Here is a 22,476-nt window from a genome sequence, read left to right as displayed (position 1 = left end):
GAGAGAGAGAGAGAGAGAGAGAGAGAGAGAAGAGTAGCAGCAGATGGACAAAGAGAGGGGAAAGGAGGGGTGGACTAAGAGAATTGAAATAAATACATACCAGGGCAATGCCAGGTATTCAGCTAGTGTAGGAATATGTGAGGCAATATTGATCCTGTAGCTGATCTTGGCAGATGGGTTGAATAAAGACAAACCAATGTTTATAGCATTTGTTGATTTAGATAAAGTCTTTGACAGTGTTGGCCACAATACACTCTTTTAAATTCTGAAGGCAGCAAGGATAAAATATAGAGAGTGAATGGTTATCTGAAACTTGTACTGAAACTAGATTACAGTTATAAGAATCAAAGGACTGGAAAGACAAGAAGGGACTGAGACCAAGTTGCAGTCCATCTCAGATGTTACTCAACCTGTTCAGTGAACAAGCAGTAATGTAAACCAAAGAGAAATTAGAAAGCAAAATGTAAGTTCAGAGATAAGAAGTAAAAACCTTGAGGTTTGGTAATGAGATTGTAATTGTAACGTAGATAGTACAGGAATTAAAAGAAAGCTAAATGGAATGGATAGTGTCTTGAATGAATGTTGTTACAGGAACATCAACAAAAGTAAAATAAGGACAGTATGATGTAGTGGATTGAAATCAGGTGATGCCAAGAGAATTAGGTTAAGAAACTAGACTCCGCAAGTAGTTGATGAGTTTTGCTGTTTGGCAAGTAAAATAACTGACGATGGCCAAATTGTAGAGGATATAAATTACATATTAGCAAAAGCAAGGAAAAAATTTCCAAAAATGAGAAAAATGTAATACTGAAAACAAATTTAAGTATTAGGAAGTCTTCCCTGAAGATATTTATCTGGAGTGTCAGAAGTGAAACATGTGCAATGAAATGTGCTGCTGCTCAAGAATACTGAAGGTTAGATGGATAGATTGAATAAGGGGTGAAGTGGTGAAGAGGTATTTTGGGGAGAAAAGAATTTTATGCCACAACCTGGTTAAAACAATTGATAATGCATATCCTGATTCATAAAAGAATGTCTGTTTGAAATTGGGTTGTTTTGAAAATCAGCCTTATGCAAACACAATTTGTTTATTTTTGTATTTACCCAGACATGTTTCGACGCCTATGTGTCATCTTCTGTGGGTCAAATTTTTATTTCTTAAAATTACATTACTAAATTAACTGTGTTATTATGCACCATTTTTTGTGCCCTTTTTCGCCGTGATTTTGATAGCATGTCATCTGCAAAATTTTTTGTTTTGTTGCATGTCTGGTTGGCGTCTCAATCAATGGTTATTCACTGTACTGTTTCCACACAGTTTTACAGATGACATGCTGTCAAAAAAATGTCAAAAAAGACTACACAAAAAGACGGTGTATAATAACGCAGTTAATTTAGTGATGTAATTTTACAAAATAAAAATTTGACTCACGGAAGATGACACACAGGTGTTGAAACATGTCTGGGTAAATACAAAAATAAACAAATTGTATTTGCATAAGGCTGATTTTCAAAACAACTCAATTTTTAATCGCAAATGCGGAAGAACATCAATTGGAGCTTCAAACCTTAGTAAAATGAGTTTCTCATTTCCATTTTGGTAATGGAGGGAAGTGTGTGGGGTGAAAATTGTGTGAACAGTAGCATATTGTACTGAAATGGACTAATAATTATTTTTCTTTGAATGAATAATAATGTTGACACACTAAAACTAGTGATCATTGACAGGCTACTTAAATTACCATAAAACCTTCCACTGAGTTGTGACATTTCTGTATCAGGGCATCATGTAGCTCTTTTTCAATAAACCTAGATTCAGATTCAGAATATAATTGTCTTTTAATGTGCTGAGAATTTTAAATTTCATGTATTGGAGATTTTGAGCATATAACAAACAGGAAACATTAAATTATCTTTATGTATTGGGATGGGTTTTTAAATAATGCGTGCCATTATTCCCTTGGATGTGCTCTATGTACTTCACTGTGTAATGTAACAAGAAGTTAATTAATATTACAGTATACTCGAGTGACACTTTTAGGAACTTTTCAGAATACTCCATAGTGCTCCTTACAATTGACTTTGAACCTCCTTCAAAGTAGAGCATGGGATGTAGAGTACTGTACAGACAAATGGAGAGAGAAATATTGGGTAAAGTTCTTATTGGGTCACCTTACTCAAATTGGAATGAAATTCTAGAGTGGATTTCCTGTAGAATAATGTTGCATATTAGTTATATCCTGCATATGCTGGCCTTATTCTAACAGTCTAACACCGAGAGTTATATATGTCTGTAAGGGTATCATTCTCAGTGTGGGTCCATGAATTGTTTTTATGAACTATACCTCAATGTCGGCACATTATTTGTGTCTGCATCATTTCTCTTGTGAAGAAAAGGAATTTCTTGGCTTTGGAGACTGTGTTACAATGATAGCATTGCTTTGCGTGGGAGATAATGGTATCGTGAACCTGGAGAATCAGGTAGGGCTGTGGGAACCAGACTTTGAGGCATGTTGCAACACTGGTCCTATATAATAAAATGACCAAAATGATATGCCAAAGTTTTACTTCAAACACACTGCTGGTGAAACATGGAACAAAAATTTTATAGGTCAGTGGATTTGGTTCCACACTGGTTTGAGGGCCTGAGCTTCAAAAGAAACTTGTAGCATTAAAGGAGAGACTCCATGATGTACAGTGATTCTGCTGTCTACTGTTTGGCACAGACAGTGTCAGTCATAGGTGGCAAAACGTTTTATTTAGTGATGAATTGAGTTTTTCCTCTGCAAACAACAGTTTGCTTAGAGTTCTACAGGTTGCAAGGTTTCCTCTTTACCAAGTATATACTGGGTAATGTCATCACCTACTGTGCACACGTCTGTGTGGGGCTGGATTTCTGTGGCAGAGGAGAGTACCCTGTACCACTACTAGTCATTTCCTTTTCTGTTCCACTTGCAAGTAGAGCACGGGTAAAACGACTGTCGATATGCCCCCATATGATCCCTAACTTCTTGAATCTTATTTTTGTGGTCCTTATGCACTATGTATGTTGTTGGCAGTAGAATCGTTCGGCAGTCAGCGTCAAATGCTGGTGAATTGCCTCGATGTCATCCAATCCAATCCAATCTGGTATGGATCCCAAACACTCGAGCAGTACTTAAGAATAATTCACACCAGCATTCTATATGCGATATCCTTTAAAGTGAACCACTCTAAAATCCTCCCAATAAACCCATGTCAACCATTTGTCTTCCCCATCACAGTTCTCACATGCTCGTCCTATTTCATATCGCTTTGCAACGTTATGCCTAGATATTTCAATGACTTGCTGTGTCAAGCATTGCACTAGTAATACTGTAACCAAACATTAAAGGTTTGTTCTTCTTACTCGTCTGCATTAACTTACATTTTTCCACATTTAGAGTTCGTTGCTATTCATGACATTAGACATTTTGTCTAAGTTGTTTTATATCTTCCTACGATCACTCAACTTGGACATCCTGCCATACACAACAGCATCAGCAGTAAACTACCACAGATTATGAATGCTGTGCAGGATATATGGTAAACTTGATGTTGCCCAGTATACCATATTACGTGTAATGCTGTAATCCCATTACAGCTGTTTGCTGACAGAGTAATCTCTTTCTAGTAGGACTAGTATATAGAGCACACAGTGGTAGCACAGTGATGGTTGGTAAAACAGAACTCTTATTACAATCCTTGATTGACCCCATTCTGCACACCAGACCTCAATGGCATGAAGAAATATGGACATAAATGAAATAGATAGTGTGAGAAAGCTGGCCTTACCTTGCATTAAGAATGTAATATGATCTTTGGAATGTCACATTAACTGTTGTGGAGGACTTCACAGAAAATGAGACGGTTATTGTCCACTTCTTATTAAACTCAAACGCATTTGGATGAGATATTACTTGGAGAAAAAAACCACATGCTGTTCTACATTTAGGGTCCAAAACTTCTTAATAATAACTGCAGTCACTCTGCTTTCCTAACTTCCTATTCTCTACATGTTCAAATTATTAAAGTAGTAACAACAAATAAATTCATGCAGGGGAGATTTAAACTGTCCATAGCTACACACAGCAGTATTCCATCCTTTTAATAAACCTATTAAACTATTTATACATTATGTTGATTTTTACAGTTATTGAGGCATTTATTGTCACTGTTGAGCTTTACTGTACATATAGTTGTGTAATGGGCTCCTATGTAATTTGGCAGAAAGCTCAATTTTAGCACCCTGTGCATAGTCAAGTCCACATACACATGCCCTTTGCATCATTTCAGTAGTGTTAATATCTCAAGAAAATATACAGACATGGAGATATTGTGTTTGACAACTAAGTTTTATAGCTAATAAATGAATTTCATAGTCTATATGTTGTGCTAATGACAAAAATTATGTCTTCCCTGCCGTGGCTAGGCGGGGGGAGAATGCTTGGAGATAGTTTAGTGCCTAATCAAATATTTCATTCCACAATAACAGATAACAGAAGGTTTTTAGTAAAGGTCCTAAAATATTATAGACCGCAAAAAGAATATTTTGATGTTGTTTATCACATTTGAAAGCCATGATTTCTGTTTTCGGTATGTACCGATAGGCAAAATTATTGTCTTAGTGAAAGTAAGTTTGTTGCTTTAAATTAGTTTCTAATCAAAATAAGTTTTTATATGAATTTATATGATGTTTTGTTTCTTTTGTGTTTTGTTAAGAATATATTATGCATTGGAGTAATTATTTTTATTTCATTGTGTTTCTGTTGCAGGTTAAAAGCATCAAATTCAAAAATCCAGTGAGTGATGTTCTAGCAAATCGACGGTCTGTGGTTGTTACATTTCCAGAACGTGTGGCTGTGTTTGATGCAGCCACACTTGAGGATCGGCTGACTGTCACTACATGCTACCCGTGTCCTGGTCCTAATCCAAATCCAGTGGCACTGGGCCCCCGTTGGCTGGCATATGCTTCTAGACGCCTGTTACCTGCACGTCGATCTTCTGGCGGCAGTGAGGGTGATGGTGTACAGTCCTACACTGCTGCTGTTCTTCATGCAGCAAAATCTTTAGGCAAAGGCTTACGTGGCTTGGGAGAAACTGTCGCCAGCAGCCTGAGTGCACAACAACGTGGTGGGGCAGGTGCTGTCGGCGTCCTAACTGCACCTTCCTCTACTACTGTTGACAGTGGTCTCCAGCCAGGAATTGTCACAATAATTGATATACAGGTTCAAAACAGTTTGCTTTTTAAACCACTTCTCTAAAATAAATTTTGGTTAATTGGAATGTACTACAGTATTCAAGTTGATTCTTTCAGTTTCTGAAGACTGAAATATGAGGGGCTTTCAATAGAAATGTAATACATTTTTTCTTGGTCAGTTTCAGTTAAAAAAAAGTGGCATTTGTTGTGGGACATTGTGAAATCTTCCTGCTTCACTCCATGTAATTTCATGAGCTTTTCATTGGTGGCAATGCTATATGTAGCCTTCAAAATAGTGTCTGTAGCAGAGATGCATTCTAATCAGAGATCTGTCATTGAGTTTCTTGTATCGGACAGCCAGAGTATCACAGATATTCACAGGTGCTTGCAGAATGTCTATGGAGACCTGACAGTGAACAAAAGCACAGTGAGTCATAGGACAAGGCATCTGCCATCAACGCATCAAGAACCTGTCTGATCTTCCATGTTGGCTGGACACATACAGCTGTGACTCCTGCAATGTTGGGACGTGGGGACACTTTCCACAACTGGACATCACTGTTGTTAGTGGTGACACACTCGTCCATCAGTTGGTGTACTTAAGATGTGTGGGCCCTCTGGATTCCTCACTGTGTAACGGAAGACCATAAAGAGCAGTGAAGGACCATATGTGCAGAATTGCTTGCACATTACAAGGCTGATCATGACATTTTTTTGTTGAGCTTTCTCACAGGTGATGACAACATGGCTTCATCACTTTGAACTGAAAATAAGATGGCAATCTGTGGAGTGGCGCCACATTACCTCTCCTTCGAAGATAAAGTTCAAAGCTACACCCTTAACCAGGAAGGTCATGGCAGTGGTCTTCTGGGACTCTAAAGGTGCTATTTTGTTTGATGTCCTCCCTCATGGTGCAACAATTAGCTCTGAAGTGTATTGTGGTACCCTCAAGAAATTGAAGAAATGACTCCAGTTTGTTTGTCACCATAAAAATGTAAACAAACTTCTCCTTCTCCACTACAACACATGACCTCAAACAAGTCTGCACAAGTGGGAGGAGCTCGCAAAACTTCATTGGACTGCTCTTACTCATCCTCCCTACAGTCCAGATCTTACACCTTTCGACATCAATTTATTTGGCCCAATGAAGGCTGCACTCTACAGGAAGCAGTATGTGGGTGATGGGGAGGTTATTGATGCAGAAAGACATTGGTTCCAACATTGACCAGTAGAATGGTACCATAAGGGCTACAGGCCCTCCTGTGTATAAGGCTGTTGCATTTTTCTGATATTGTATTGAAAAATAGAGTTTTGTAGCCATAAGAGTAGAGATTAATATGATGCATTGGAACGCTTAATAAAACCAACCTGCTTTCAGAAAAAAGTATTGCATTTCTTATTGAATGCCCCTTGTCATAAATTCAACAATGGGAACTCCAGGTAGGAATATCAACAATGTACGGTAATGAAGACCTGTCAAGTTGCAGACAGGCACAATTGAAAGACACTCACATAAAGCTTTTGACCATGGCCATCAGCAGTAAAACACACACACACACACACACACACATGTGCAAAAACAAACGCATCTCATGTTTGGTTTTTAAAACACTTGTTTAAAATAAATTTTGATTAATTGGAGTGTACTGCAGTATTCAAGCTGACATAATGTCCAACTCCAGCATTTCGGGCTCCACATGCTGGAGTTGGCAGTCATTATATAGCTCAGCAGTTCAGAGCATTACCCCAGAAAAGCAGTGTTTTCAGTTTGAGTCAAAGTGTGACATGTTGTTTAAAACTGCCAGGAAGTTTCAAAAACAGCACACTCTTCACTGCAGAGTGAAAGAGTAACTCTGGTAAGAATCCCTTTGCCGGGGCTAAGCTGTTTCTCCGTAATATCCTTTCTTCCAGGTGTGCTAGTCCCACAAGATATGTAGGAGAGCTCCTGTGAAGTCTGTGAAAGTTGGAGAAAGGTACTGACAAAAGTGAAGCTGTGATTACTGGTTGTGAGTTGTGCCTGTCTGGCCCGTTTGGTAAGAACATTGCCCACAAAAGGCAAGGTTCTGGGTTAGAGTCCTGGTCTAGTACACAGTTTTAAGCTTTCTGTTGCTTTTCTTGTATGATATATCCCCTTCAGGCATGTCTAATCCCTCAAAGACATCAAAAATTATATGATCTAATCAAACTTTTTTATGTTTTTCTAACACATATCTTTTCTGTATCTTCTTACTTACATTGTTGCATTCACCCATTAAACACTGTGGAAATCTTGTTGGCACAGGGAGCAGCGAGAGGCTGTGATCGGGAGAGAAGCAACTCTGAGGAAGGTTCTACGGAGAACATGGTTGCTCATTTTACTGCTCATAGTGAACCTGTTGTGGCTTTGGCATTTGACTCTTCTGGTATGCTGCTACTGACTGCCGACCGCCGTGGCCATGACTTCCATCTGTTTAGAATACAGCCTCATCCTTGTGGATCATCACTTGCTGCTGTACACCATCTCTACACTTTGCATCGTGGGGATACCACTGCTAAGGTAAAATAATATTGTACACTTTTCTTCTTCACCATATATCGCAGTATATTATTTTGTGATACAGTTAACATGGTTTTAATTTCAAAATTAACTGCGAACATATTCATTTTAGGGAGCAAAACAAAATAAGAATCTTTGTTAAAACAGAAAAAAATCAGAATGAGGTCAAAAGATCAAAGAGTAAATATGTACAAGTGTTCGTTATGAGGTGGATAATAAAGTGAAACTAATGTATAATTAATCCCCTCTTAGTGTTAACAGTATGTAGGATTGAACCACATTGGTACGTGGCTCTGTTTTGTTATCTGTTGGCATTGGTGGCAGCAGTGACAAGTGAGGGGCAATCCCTGATCATGGCATGTTGCTTTTGGCCATGTTCTGTTTAAGATTATTCTTTCTGACGACAGCCTTGTCAGTCATGGTAAAAACTGATATAACTCTGTCAATTGATACTGTGGCATCCACACTAATATCACATGGCTTCTCTTTCTCTCTCAAACTAAAATGGATATGGGCTGTTGTACTGTGACTGTAGCAGTTCAGGAACAACATTGTGACACAATAAATTTTTTTGCGGCCTTTCAGCTCTTTGGCAATAAATGATCAACAGGAACCTTACTCCTTTTATTGTTGTTTGATGTAATCATTCGACTTGAGCTCACAGCTGCCTTAAAAATAGCATTACAGCAGTTGTTACATCTAAATCTTGTTTAAAAGATGTGTGCAAGCCCAGCAGTATCAGTGACATCTCCTCTATCGAGTCTGCCGTGGTATGGTATTTGAGTGCAGTACTCAGCTGGTGATTTGCCACTCTGTGGTATCATTTGCAGCTGGATGGTAGACACTAATGTAATGCATTTAATTTACAATAAATCTATAAAAGTTTTGAAAAATATTATTTGAACTGTCTTGCTTGCTCAGTGGCTATGTACAACAGTATTCGGTGATATACAATCCATCTTTGTATGAAAGTCTTTGAGATGGTGATTACTATGGCATTTGGCATTAGGAAAATTTCTGATCAGTGTGGGTAGCGGCCTGTTTAAACCATAAAGAGTTCCTTCTGATAGTGGCAATGGACACACTTATGTCCACATGCATTTAGTCAAAACACTGGTTGAATGGTGCAACAGGGTGTCTACGCTCTGGGACAACTGGGAAAACTGGGAAAAACTCAGGAGTTTTTTCATCCAAGAGAAATCCAGGATAAACCTGGGAAATTTTTAGATTTCCAGAAATTTTTCATTGCTTTAGTTTTCAGTTAAATTTTTGTAATTTTGATTGGTAAGAACTGATACTCTAACAAAGTATTTTTCTGTAGCCCTCTATTACAGAACAATACCACAGAAGTAAAATAGAACCTAGAGAATAATATCAAAATAAAACTTAAGTTGCAAATAAAATGTACCATTTACAACAACAAAACACAGTAAACACACAAGCATCCACCAACAGCAAAATGTGTCAATGACTGTGCAATACTACGCAACAACAAACCGCTTGCAACACATCTTTCTTGTGGCTATTGTTTCGATGAGTGTAATGTCACAACTGTTTATATGTCTAATAGGTCACAGGAAAATATTGCAAATGATGATTTGAGAAATGTTATTTTCAAAGTAAATTTCCTTTTACATAAGATGAATTACGTTATGAGTGAGAATGTGTGATGAATTCCTTAAATCACAGAGTGTTAGTCTTTCATTCAAAACTTAACATTGAGCACCAGCCACCTAGAAAAATTTCTGGCCCAGAAGACCAGCCATTTATACCATTATGATGAAAAATATTATTTTAAAGGCAAGAAAACATTTTACTAACTTTATAATTACACCCTGGATACAAAAAAAAAACCACATTTTATTGAAAGAAAACACAGAAGTTACATACAAGCCAAGAATAAAGATATTGACAGCAGAGTCATGGAGTAGCACATAAATATAGACGTCAAGGATTTTTTTTCTTTTCTTTTAACACTTCCTCCAAAAGAAAAAAATCATGAAATTATTGCTTTGTCTCTTGCATGCCAATTTCTGAACATAGAAAATTAAATCAAACTCGTTCAAGGGGTGGTGGCAAAGAATTTAACAATAAGAATGTCAGTGAACTGCTGTGCAAGAAAACATTTTATTAACTTTATAATTACACCCTGGATGCAAAAAAAAAAAAAAAAACCACATTTTACTGAAAGAAAACACAGAAGTTACATACAAGCCAAGAATAAAGATATTGACAGCAGAGTCATGGAGCAGCACATAAATATAGACGTCAAGGATTTTTTTCTTTCTTTTAACACATTATTTAAATTTTTACTGGCACACATGTATCTATCTGATGTACCTAAGAGGGTAACACCTGCTAAGAAAGACCAGGTTTTGCATTCAGTTTTTCAGATGTATTTTAGTTCTTTCAGTTTCACGTGTAATTGACTTTTCTACGGAAAAGTTGAAGTGCTTGACAGAACATATATTCAGCCAGTTAACCCATGAATGTATGTTGCACAGCAGTGAAATTTATAATCATGCTTGTCAGAAGTATTCAGCTGCTGCAATTTATGCTGTGTGCTTAGGATCCTTCGCAACCACACCCCAGAAAAAAACAGCAAAAGAATTTTTGGTGACCAATATAGTATGTGAAAAATTAGATTTCTTGTAGCAACACTATATGTATGTTAATTTAAACCATTAACTTCTTCTATTTGTGTGTTTCTGCTACTTAACAATCTGTTGCTATTGGCTGATTACATCCTGCGTCCCGGGGCCCAGAATATTTGCTGTCATTGGCTGGTGAGTTTTACAGCTCTGAAGGAAAGTGTATTGTCATTTAACATGGAAAAATGTGCTTTCATTAGGGGTACAGTGTATTTTCATCTGGAAAGAAGTGTATTTACACCAAAGAAAAAGTGTATTTTTGAGTGGGAAATCCATGAGAAATCTGGGAATCTTTTTCTTGTCCGGGTATACACCCTGTGCAAAGAAACCTCAGGGCATTTTCATAAGATATGTAATTTTCCTATGCTGACAACAGGGCATTGACTAAAAGCATTATTCCTCTCACTCTTAGGTGAGAAAGATTGGAGCAAAGCAGTGGACACACCATCTAACTTCTGCTATTACTCTGTTTCTAAATTACTGCAATACAACACTACCATGGCATCGGGTATAAAAAACTGATGAAGCTAAGTTTGGGTGGAGCCGCCAGAAGAGACTCAACTCCTAGTGAATTATGTGCAACAAAAATATTGATTCTATATATGGAACATGGATGATGCAATTTACAAAGTATTTCTCAGCAGATCAGTGGATCACTCTAGGGAAACCAGTGTGTGACTCTGTTAGCAGAGCATACATACTTGTATTATGAAGCAAAACAAAACAAGATTCTTTTCTCAAACCAAATAGAAGACCAGAATAGTTTCATATAAAATGTGTTTGTTATGAAATAGCTAATAATATAAAACTCACAGAGAATTCCCAAATCTTTGCCAGCTCTCTAACACTTCTATCTGTAAACTTTTGGGTTTAATTTTCACTGCATCTGTGCATTTTAAAAACTGCTTGTGTCTTCTGGGTCTTTCCTAATGGTGAGTGTATTAAGGAATTTAGCCAAACAAGGTTGGTTACAGATGTGTTGAACATGGGGTTACTGAGCAGGAGACTGTAAGCTCAGTACATTTTTCTGCAACCTTCAACCATATGGAATGGTGGTTGAACATTGTGTCCCACAGAGTGGGATTGTTAGCTTAATTGTGCAGATTATGAGGATGATATGAACCTTGAGGGGGGAGGGGGGGAGCCTTTACTTGGTGTGTGACACATGACAGTGGGGTCTACAACTGCTGAGGAGTGAGGAGATGAAAGAATCTGTAGCTGGTGACCTTTGTTGCAACTGCTACAATCCAGTTTATGAAACTTACCTAGGGAAGAAGGGCTCTCTGGGTGGATACTCACTTCTCTAGCTGCTCATCTAATACCAATGGAGCCTACAAATTCTGTAAAAAACATTCCCAATGGATGTAGTGAGTCACTGATGAACACCTACTCCCATACGACATAGAGATCTTGGATGGGTAGCCTATCAGATCTTATATATCCCCTTAAATCACTGGGTAGCACCTTTGCATAGGTGAGAGCAATATGGATGAAAGTTGTGCTATGCTTTTGTTGATATGTAGCAAATTAATCTGAGAACATAAGTATTTGCAAATGGATTAGTGTCCATGTAAAGGACAAATGAGTAATTTCCTTAACCCCTTAGTTTATTACCACTTCAAGCACATAAGTTAACAAAACTTTAAGCATGCCCTCATGTTACAATGTGAAATGTATTTGATGTTAGTTTCTTTCTCTGTAATAATGTTCAAATGCTTATGCCCCTTGTAATAGCAGCTAATACTATATGGCAGAGCTTATTACAAAAGAATGTAGTTCAGTGAGCTGGTGTCATCTTCATCATTGTAAAGAGGAAGACATTGAACATCCAAAGAGCAAAATCACTTTATTAACTCACTACAGAAGAACAATAGACTTGGAAATGGCACCCTCCATATTTAGACATCAATGTCTTAGCTGGCAGAAAGTCTTCGTAAATGTAAAGGTCTGGATATGTATGTTGTCATTGTCAGAAAACACTATTTGCTTAACCACAGCAAAGGTGTCATATCCTCTCTTGTTATTGTTCATCTTCAATACAAAGAGTGGTTTGATGCAAGCCCCCATACTAATCTATCCTGTCCAAGACTCTTCATCATTTAATAATTACTCCAGCCAACATCCATTTAAACCTGCTTGCTATATTTGTCCTTTGATCTAAGTCTACAATTTTTATCCTTCCCATTACGATATTGACAATTCCTTGATGCCTCAGTATGTGCCCTATTAGCCAATATCTTCTTTCAGTCAAACTGTGCCTTAAATTTCTTTTTGCCCCAATTCAGTTCAGTATCTTGTCATTAGTTACTCTATCTGTCCAACTAATCTTCACCATTCCTCTGTATCGTTACATTTCAAAAGCTTCTATTCTCTTCTTGTCTGAACTGCTTATTGACCTTGTTTTAACTTTTGATGTTGTTCATCCTATAATTTCTTTTCAAGAGACTATTCATATTGTTCACAGCTTTGTTGACTCTGACAGAATTACAATATCATCGACAAAGCTGAAAATTTTTATTTCTTCTCCCTGAACTTTAATTTGCTTGTTGGTTTTCTTTATTGCTTGCTCAGTGTGCAGATTGAATAGGTTACAGCCCTGTCTCATGTCTCACTCCTTTCTCAACCACTATTTCCCTTTCATGTGCTCCAGCTCTTATAACTGCAGTCTGGCAAGTTGCAAACAACCTTTTATCCCCTGTATTTTATCCCTGTTACCTTCAGAATTCAGAGAGTTTAATCCAGTAAGGTAAGATTTTGGATCAGTGTTGCCTCCCTTGTTGATACATCTACCAGTTTTGTCATTCTTCTGTAAATAATTTGTGTCAGCATTTTACAGCAATACACTGATAGTTCAGTAATAATCACACCCGTCAAGATCTGCTTGTTTGAAATTGGAATTGTTACAGTCTTCTTGAAGTATGAGTGTATTTCATCTGTTTCCTATGTGTTTCGACCTAGGTCTTTCAGAGCTCTCTCAATTGCGGCTTGCAGTATTGTATTTCCCATCTCATCTCCATCTACTTGCCCTTCCCTTTCTACTATTTTGTCTTCAGTTTCACTTCCCTGTGTATGCTGTGATGTTATCTCAGTTCATGTAAGTAAACTTTAAAACCAGTCATGTGCAGAGGGTGTAACAGAAATGAGGAATATCATGAAAAAGGAAAAATAGTGATATTGAAAGAAAAAAAAAAACATATTTAGTGTAGCTTTTGATTCACCAGTTTTGTTGGAATGTATCAAGATGGATTCCTCCGGGTTAAGGAGTGGTCATATGTTCCAAATACTATTGCCTTGTTTGGTGTCAACTTATGGGGCATACTCCATTCATTTGTAATGGTTGTGCAACTTGCAATAAATGTGGTGGAGGAGACCATGAAGCAGAATTGTTCGCTACCATCAGACATCGTGAATGCTTGTGAGATCTTGTTACTTTGTGCTCTTAATGCCCTCTGTTTCTTAAAGAAGAAAAGTTCAAGGAAATCAATATGTTAAAATGGATGTCTTTAGTTGCAGTGGAAAGAAAAGCATACCAAAACCGAAATTTCCTCTCAGATTCAGGCAAATAATCCCAGCATTATTTGCTGCATCTGCATCTGCGCGCGCACTTACACACACACACACACACACACACACACACACACACACACACACAGGGCATGCATGTTAGTTTTTCTATTTCAGTACTCTGTAATTCACTGTGAAATGCATGGGAGAGGGTACTTCACATTGTACCACTAGTTTTGGCTTTTCTCATTTCATTCGTGTATGGAGTGCAGGAAGAATGATAGCTTTAATGCCTCTATGTCTGCTGCATGTAGTCTAATCTTGTCTTTTAGATCCATATGGGAACAATATGTAAGGTGTTGTAGTGTATTTTTAGACTTCTCAGTTAAAGCTGGTTCTTGAAACGTCGTAATAGGCTTTTGTGGGATAGTTTGCGTCTGTCTTCAACTGTCTGCAAGTTCAAGTTTTATCATTTGCCAGAGTGTATGGTTCTCTCACAATTATTAATGGGCAACCAGCCACAATTTTTAAGGCTTTTATCATATTAAATTATTACTGGATCTTTAACTGAGAATAATTGTTAGTGTTGTTTAAAAGATTTTCTAACAAATGTTTTGTTAGTTTTTAAGCTCATTTGCACACAAGTATTCAAAGGGGGCCCAAACCAAACAATAACAATAATGCATAGGCCTTGTTAAAGTAATTCCATAACAGAAATTTAGCATGATCTTGAATGGCTGCTTAAATCTTTAATCACATTCTAAAACATTCCTTCTGAACCTGTTTTGCTCTATAATTCTTTCCCTCCTCCCCCCCCCCCCCCCTCCCTCCTTTCCACACATATTCCATAAGCTTTGACAAAGATACAAGTAGAATGTCTGACTGCAGCTGGCAATTGTATTTCCATTGAAAAGCTTTCCACTCTTATCAACCAGTCCTTAGTATTATTTTTTTTTGTAAACTACATTGGTATGTTATTGACACCAAATACTTCCTCCATTGCCTTCCCACAGTTCCTATTCTCTTGCTATTAGTTTCTGTGTTTATCATTACATGAATCACATTATGCAAATTTGCCTACATTTAATTTTGACATTTTCTTGTATGGTAACTGTACTGAGTGTTCATGCTGATACAGTATTTAAATATGTTGGAGTGAGCATAATGTATATAGGAAAAAGTATAAAAAACAAGAAAGCACCATACTATAGATTTATTATTAATATGTGAAATAATGTTGGAGCCAATGGATGTGTTGCTTCCATTACGCAGGTACAAGACATAGCTTTTGCAACTGACAGCCGATGGGTGGCAGTTAGCACACATCGTGGCACAACTCACGTTTTTCCCATCACACCCTATGGTGGACCTGTTGGAACACGCACACATGCTACTCCCCATGTCGTTAATAGACTGTCACGTTTCCACCGCAGTGCGGGATTGACAGGTGATGCGACAGCGACAGGGCGTAACAGCCCTGTGCCTGAAGCAGTTGCCTCGCCTCCACCGCCTAGTGTGCCATATAGAAATCCTCGATTGCCTCCGTATCCTCATCCTACTATAGTGCAACCTTTGGCACAGGTTAGTAGCCATTCAGCAATTCTTTTATTTTACATTTATTTGGAACTGAATTAACAAAAGAGAGGTGACGTGATGTTCATTGATTTTGAAGTAATATTGCTGTTGACTAAAAAATCACCTAAAAGAATTTATTGTTAATGTTATTTCAATCTTTATACTGTTAAATTATGAGGTGGGGCAGTGATTCTTATAAATTATATAAATTAAGCATATACCTTATATCATTAAGCATTATGTCTTGCATGCCAAGATTTCAGCTGTCACCATTTTTTTATTACAGTTAAAAATTGGACTTTCATTATATAAAGTAATTAATAAACTTGCCATTATTCTAAAAGAAAAAGTTTGCTTTCCTCATTTGCATATTGTCAGGACTCGTCTCTGTTAATCTTATGAAGAAACATTTATATAACATTTTATATCATTGGTTCATGCAGAACAGTCTCTTGTACATTCAAGTTTTTAACCAATTGCAGATTTTCATATTTGATTATATCCAGTGCTGTTGAGAATATTTCTCTGAAACATCATTAAATGTTTTTCATATTTGTGATGCATTCTCGTTAGTATTGCCTACTGAAGAGATACTGAAGCCACCTATTTTCTGAAACATTGTAGCATGTTTTTTGTATTTACTTCTCTTCATCCCTCTGAAGTGAAGTGTTTACTAGTTTATCTGATGCTCAAGTGAATACTACAAAGTAATGAGAGTGTACATGGAAATAAAACAATAATTTCTTGTTTTTTTCCAAATTCTTCCTGCTAGGCATACCTTCATACTTTTATTTAGTCTATTTCTGAGATGCTTGGTGATTAATTAAACATGGAACCTGTGCTTAAGGAAAACAATTTTTTTAAAATGCTTTTGTATTAAAAATGTGTAGAAATGTGCATGCATAGAAATAAGATAACAAAGTCTGAAAACCTTTCATTTGAATACATTTTTAACTATTTTATGTATGCTATCCTAAAACAGACACTATGTTTTGAATTAGATTTTCATAACAGGTAGATCTGTACCAAAGCTCAAATAATATTTTCTGAGAATCCAGTACAGTGCACTGTGATGTCAATGAATGAATTCACAATTCAGGGTCACTATAAGGCTATAAATTTAGGCTTATTAATGATAAAACAGATCCTGTGTTAATATATCTTTGCTATACTGCTTTTTGGATGTAATTGCAAACATTGACTTTACAAAAAAATGAAATAGAAAGAATTCACTGTGTTCATTAGGAATCCTCTCATTTTATTCTAAATCATTCACTCCATAATGAAAAAGTGTTATACCCCTAACGCTGATCTACATTGGTATACTTTGCTTAACCATGTAAAATATTACCTTTTTGTACTGTAGGAATACTGAATTGACAAAACTGTTATATTCTAAGTAGACAGAATTATTGGCCAATACTTACCATCTGGAAGTGAAATTTCAAAAACTGAAACTTAGGGATATTTAAATACCTTAAGGTTACCCCTTCATTCTTAACTGATCACATCTGTCAAACTATAATACATATTATATTTTTAATTTTTAGAAATTAAAAAGTACAATGAATCTATGTAAGTATCATTGAATTCACACTTTCCTGCTGAATAAATTGGTGTCTTCAATTTGGCTGTATCTCATTTAGTTTTTTGGTAATAGACTAATAACTGATTTTATGATGTAACAGTTAACACTATTCAACAAAAATATAAATTAATATCATTGTAAAATAAAGAACAATCTCCTTCAATCACAAATCATGATTTTATTTCAATGTACGATGCATTTTGAGCCCAGGGAGCTCATTTTCAATTGTTTTGACAGTCTACATCAACTTTTTTCAAATTTTGGTTACGTCTGGTCATGGTAAGAATACATTGGTGTATTACAAAGTGGTACATTGTGAATTACAAAACTAAGATAAATAAAAAAAATAACTTACTGTTTCAAGGAGTGGATAGATGGTTTTGAAGTGCAGTAATATCCGACATGATTATGTACATGTATACACCGTCCATTCTACAGCAGATTTGTAAACACAAGTCAATTAATATCAAGTGCAAAAATGCTAAATTTTTGTAGGTACAGAGGTGTTATTATTTCAAAGTAGATACAAAGCTTCTATATTATTAAATATACATAGATTTCATTTATAAAACAAAGATTTGTGAATATGTCAAATGTGATTGTGTGTTATCAAATGGTTGCACTATTAAATATGTGTTTCTTTAGAAAATTAAACTTTTAAAATTACCAACAAAACTGTGGCTGCCAAATTCTGTTTGTTCATTCAACATGTTTTCAGAAAATTTTTCAGTTAACACTATTCCTAATTATTCTAGTAGATCAAGGTTTTTTCCTTGGTTTCCCGTGTGGAGTATAGTTAGGCTATTGTGAAGTTTATGGCTGTTAAGGTACAAGTTGTTAACTATTGTGGACTTGTCAAAACTGGAAACCATGGTGAAAATCTTGATCTTCTAGAACAACTTGAAATAAATACTATAAAAAAAGAAAATTTCTGAAAACATGTTGAATGAACAAATGGAATTTAGAAGCTATAGCAGTTTCAGTAATTTTAAAAGTTTATTTGCCTTGAAGGAACAAATATTTAATAATGCAACAATTTGATAACATGCAGGGTGCTACCAGAAATATCCGAGAATTTCATTGTACCGATCAAACCAAAAGCAGTGCAACATTCTGAGGCTAGATGTCTTGAGGTACATGCCTTAGCACTGTGGCACAAAGTTGCACTGTCTTTGTCTTATGCAATTATGAGTTTAGTGGTGCATGTCAGGATGCGTTTCAGTGCTTCTGTGAGTTGTGAAATGCATAATGTGAAGGAGCAATGGCTTTGCATCAAATTCTGTTTCAACTTGAATAAAACTGCAGCTGAAAACCATTGGAAGCAAGGCCAAGAATCTATGGAAGATGAAAACATTCTGGTCAACCATCAACATTCACAACACTGGAAACGATCACGAAAGTGTGTTATCTGATTTATGAAGACCAAAAGCAGACAATTCAAGGTGTTTGTAACAGACTTGGGCTGCCATACATTGTATTTAAAAAAATTCTAGTCGATGAAAAAAATTCTAGTCAATGAACTGAACAAGAGACAAATTACAGAGAAGTTTGTCGCTTACTTTTTCAGCACCGACCAACAGAACCTCACGATTCAGGCGTGCACTGAGCTGCAACAAGGAGTTCAGGAGATTCATTATCCAGAGTCATAACAGGTGATGAATCTAGGGTCTATGGCTATGATCCTGAAACAAAGTAGTGATCATCACAGTAGAAAACACCATCTTCTCCAAGGCTAAAAAAAGTTTGACAAGTTTGCAGCAACATTAAAAAAATGCTGATCATCATCTTTTCTTCATCATTATTGTCGCCATCTTCTTCTTTTTCTTTTAAGGAGTTTGTTCCACATGGTTAGACTGTCAATGGGCAGTTCTACTGCAAGGTATTGAGGTGACTGAGGGAAAATGTTCAGCACAAATGGCCAAAGGTGTCTAAAAAGAAAGAGCGTTATGTGCACCATAACAATGCACAGTTCACTCATTGTGAAGGAATTCTTGGCCAAAAACAACGTGGCAATGGTCCCCCACCATCCCTATTCACAAGACCTAGTCCCATCCAACTTCTACCTGTTCCCAAAGATGAAAATCACACTGAAAGGGCAACGTTTTGACTCAGTTGAAGATATCCAAGTGGAATTGCAATGGGTATTGAACACGCTTTGCCCTGCGAACTTCCAGGAGTGCTTCCAAAAATGGCAACAATGCCTGAGGTGGTCTTTGAAGGTGATGGAGGACATTAGGATGTAAGTATTGTTTTCTGAGTTTTTTGGTCAGTGAAATTCTCAGATATTTTGGGTAGTACATTGTACAGTCACATTTAACATTTTCACAAATATTTGTTTTATGAATGACATCCATGTGTAATTAATAATACAACAGTTTTGTACTTTCTTTGAAATAATAACACCTGTGTTTCTGTAGAAATGTAGGCTCTTTACATCTGAAATTTGTTGTTTTATGGTTATAAATGTGCTGCAGAGTGGAAAGTGTACATGTATGCACGTAAACATGTCTACTCATATTGTACTTAAAAACCATGTACTTGTTTTTGGAAACAGTAAGTTATTTTTCTATTTGTATTAGGTTGTGTAAACTTAAATTTGCAATGTGCCCTTTTGTAATATAAAAATGTACTATTAGAAGGACCAGGGTTAACCTAAATTTCGAAAAAATTGATGTGGACTGTCAAAGAACCTGAAGGTGAGTCCAAAGTTCAGAATGTATCGTGCATTTAAATACAACCACAGTTCGTGACTGAAGGCAGTTGCTCTTTTATTTTATAAAAGTAATACAGTAATGGATTCTGGTCAATGGCAGCAATGGATAAAATTAAATAAAAGAAATATTATTTAAAAATATAAATACTACATTGTCATTAAGAGATTTTATGTGGGGTTTCATTTAGCAGTGCCACAATTAAAGTATGAAGCACCATTTACAGATGTCATAGCTTATTTGTCTAAAAGCATGGAAAAATATTATTACAGTACAGATATCTTACAATGGTGACGTATCCTATACATCAGAAATAGTAATCTTTCCTCATGTTGATATGCTCTTTATTGAATTTGGATTAATGATGCATGAAAATCAATGTCATCTTTTACCTGTAGTAGTGAAGAGCCCAGCCCCCCCCTCCCCCATGAACCATGGACCTTGCTTAGGTGGGGGGTGACTTGAGTGCCTTAATGTTACAGGTATTGTACCAAAGGTGCACCCACAGTGGAGGGGTATCTGTAAGGGGGCCACACAAACACATGGTTCCTGAAGAGGGGCAGCAGCATTTTCACTAGTTGCAGGGGCAACAGTCTGGGTGACTGACTGATCCAGCCTAGTAACATTAGTCAACATGGCTTTGATGTGTTGGTACTACAAATGGCTGCAAATAAGGGGAAACTACAGTTGTTATTTTTCCCAAGGACATGCAGCTCTTCGGTATGGTTAAATGATGATGGCATCCTCTTGCGCAAAGTATTCCAGTGATAAAATAATCCCCCGTTGGATCTCCAGGCAGGGACTAGTCATGAGGATATCATCATCAGAAAACCAAAACTGCCATTCTTCCAGTTGGAGTGTGGAATGTTAGCGTCCTTAATTGTGTAGGGAAGTTAGAAAGTTGTTGTTGTTGTTGTTGTTGTTGTTGCTGCTGCTGTGGTCTTCAGTCCTGGAACTGGTTTGATGCAGCTCTCCATGCTACCCTATCCTGTGCAAGCTTCTTCATCTCCCAGTACTTACAGCAACACACATCATTCTGAATCTGCTTAGTTTATTCATCTCTTGGTCTCCCTCTACGATTTTTACCTCCACGCTGCCCTCCAATGCTAAATTTGTGATCCCTTGATGCCTCAGAACATGTCCTACTAACCGGTCCCTTCTTTTTGTCAAGTTGTGCCACATACTCCTCTTCTCCCCAATTCTATTCAATACTTCATCATTAGTTATGTGATCTACCCATCTAAACTTCAGGCTTCTTCTGTAGCACCACATTTCAAAAGCTTCTATTCTCTTCTTGTCCGAACTATTTATCGTCCATGTTTCACTTCCATACATGGCTACACTCCATACAAATACTTTCAAAAATGACTTCCTGACACTTAAATCTATACTCGATGTTAACAAATTTCTCTTCTTCAGAAACACTTTCCTTGCCATTGCCAGTCTACATTTTATATCCTCTCTACTTCGACCATCATCAGTTATTTTGCTCCCCAAATAGCAAAACTCCTTTACTAGTTTAAGTGTCTCATTTCCTAATCTAATTCCCTCAGCATCACCTGATTTAATTCGAGTACATTCCATTATCCTCATTTTGCTTTTGTTGATGTTCATCTTATATCCTCCTTTCAAGACACTGTCCATCCATTCTACTGCTCTTCCAAGTCCTTTGCTGTCTATGATAGAATTACAATGTCATTGGCATCCATGGATTTTAATACCTGCTCCGAATTTTTCGTTTGTTTCCTTTACTGCTTGCTCAATATACATATTGAATAACATCGGGGAGAGGCTACAACCCTGTCTCACTCCCTTCCCAACCACTGCTTCCCTTTCATGTTCCTCAACTCTTATAACTGCCATCTGGTTTCTGTACAAATTGTAAATAGCCTTTCTCTCCCTGTATTTTACCCCTGGCATCATTAGAATTTGGAAGAGAGTACTCCAGTCAACAATGTCAAAAGCTTTCTCTAAGTCTACAAATGCTAGAAATGTAGTTTTGCCTTTCCTTAATCTTTCTTCTAAGGTAAGTCATAGGGTCAGTATTGCCTCACGTGTTCCAATATTTCTATGGAATCCAAACTGATCTTCCCCGAGGTCAGTGTCTACAAGTTTTTCCATTCATCTGTAAAGAATTCGCGTTAGTATTTTGCAGCTGTAACTTATTAAAGTGATAGTTCAGTAATTTTCACATCTGTCAACACCTGATTTCTCTTCAGATTGGAATTATTATATTCATCGTGAAGTCTGAGTGAATTTCACCTGTCTCATACATCTTGCTCACCAGATGGTAGAATTTTGTCAGGACTGGCTCTCCCAAGGCTGTCAGTAGTTCTAGTGGAATGTTGTCTACTCCCGGGGCCTTGTTTCGACTCAGGTCTTTCAGTGCTCTGTCAAACTCTTCACGCAGTATCATGTCTCCTATTTCACCTTCATCCACATTCTTTTCCATTTCTATAACATTGTCCTTAAGTATATCGCCCTTGTATAGACCCTCTGTAAACTTCTTCCACCTTTCTGCTTTCCCTTCTTTGCTTAGAACTGGGTTTCCATCTGAGCTCTTGATATTCATGCAAGTGGTTCTCTTTTCTCCAAAGGTCTCTTTAATTTTCCTGTAGGCAGTAGCTATCTTACCCCTAGTGAGATAAGCCTCTAGCCATCCCTGCTTAGCCATTTTGCTCTTCCTGTTGATC

At 36.9% G+C, this 22,476-nt stretch overlaps 1 protein-coding gene across 2 annotated transcripts in view; it reads left to right on the top strand.

Moving 5' to 3' along the window:
• LOC126356329 (breast carcinoma-amplified sequence 3 homolog) overlaps positions 1–22,476 on the top strand; it is a 119,357-nt gene that overhangs the window by 56,923 nt on the left and 39,958 nt on the right. For both annotated transcript variants that reach the window (XM_050007307.1, XM_050007308.1), the window contains exons 5-7: positions 4,794–5,246; positions 7,500–7,754; positions 15,182–15,490. In XM_050007307.1, the coding sequence (XP_049863264.1) occupies positions 4,794–5,246; positions 7,500–7,754; positions 15,182–15,490 (1,017 nt within the window). The remainder of the gene's footprint in view (positions 1–4,793; positions 5,247–7,499; positions 7,755–15,181; positions 15,491–22,476) is intronic.

This window comes from Schistocerca gregaria, chromosome 3 (assembly GCF_023897955.1).
Source record: "Schistocerca gregaria isolate iqSchGreg1 chromosome 3, iqSchGreg1.2, whole genome shotgun sequence".
Lineage (NCBI taxonomy): Eukaryota > Metazoa > Arthropoda > Insecta > Orthoptera > Acrididae > Schistocerca > Schistocerca gregaria.
Note: the sequence above shows the minus strand (reverse complement) of the source record. Positions and strands in the feature narration are given on the sequence as shown.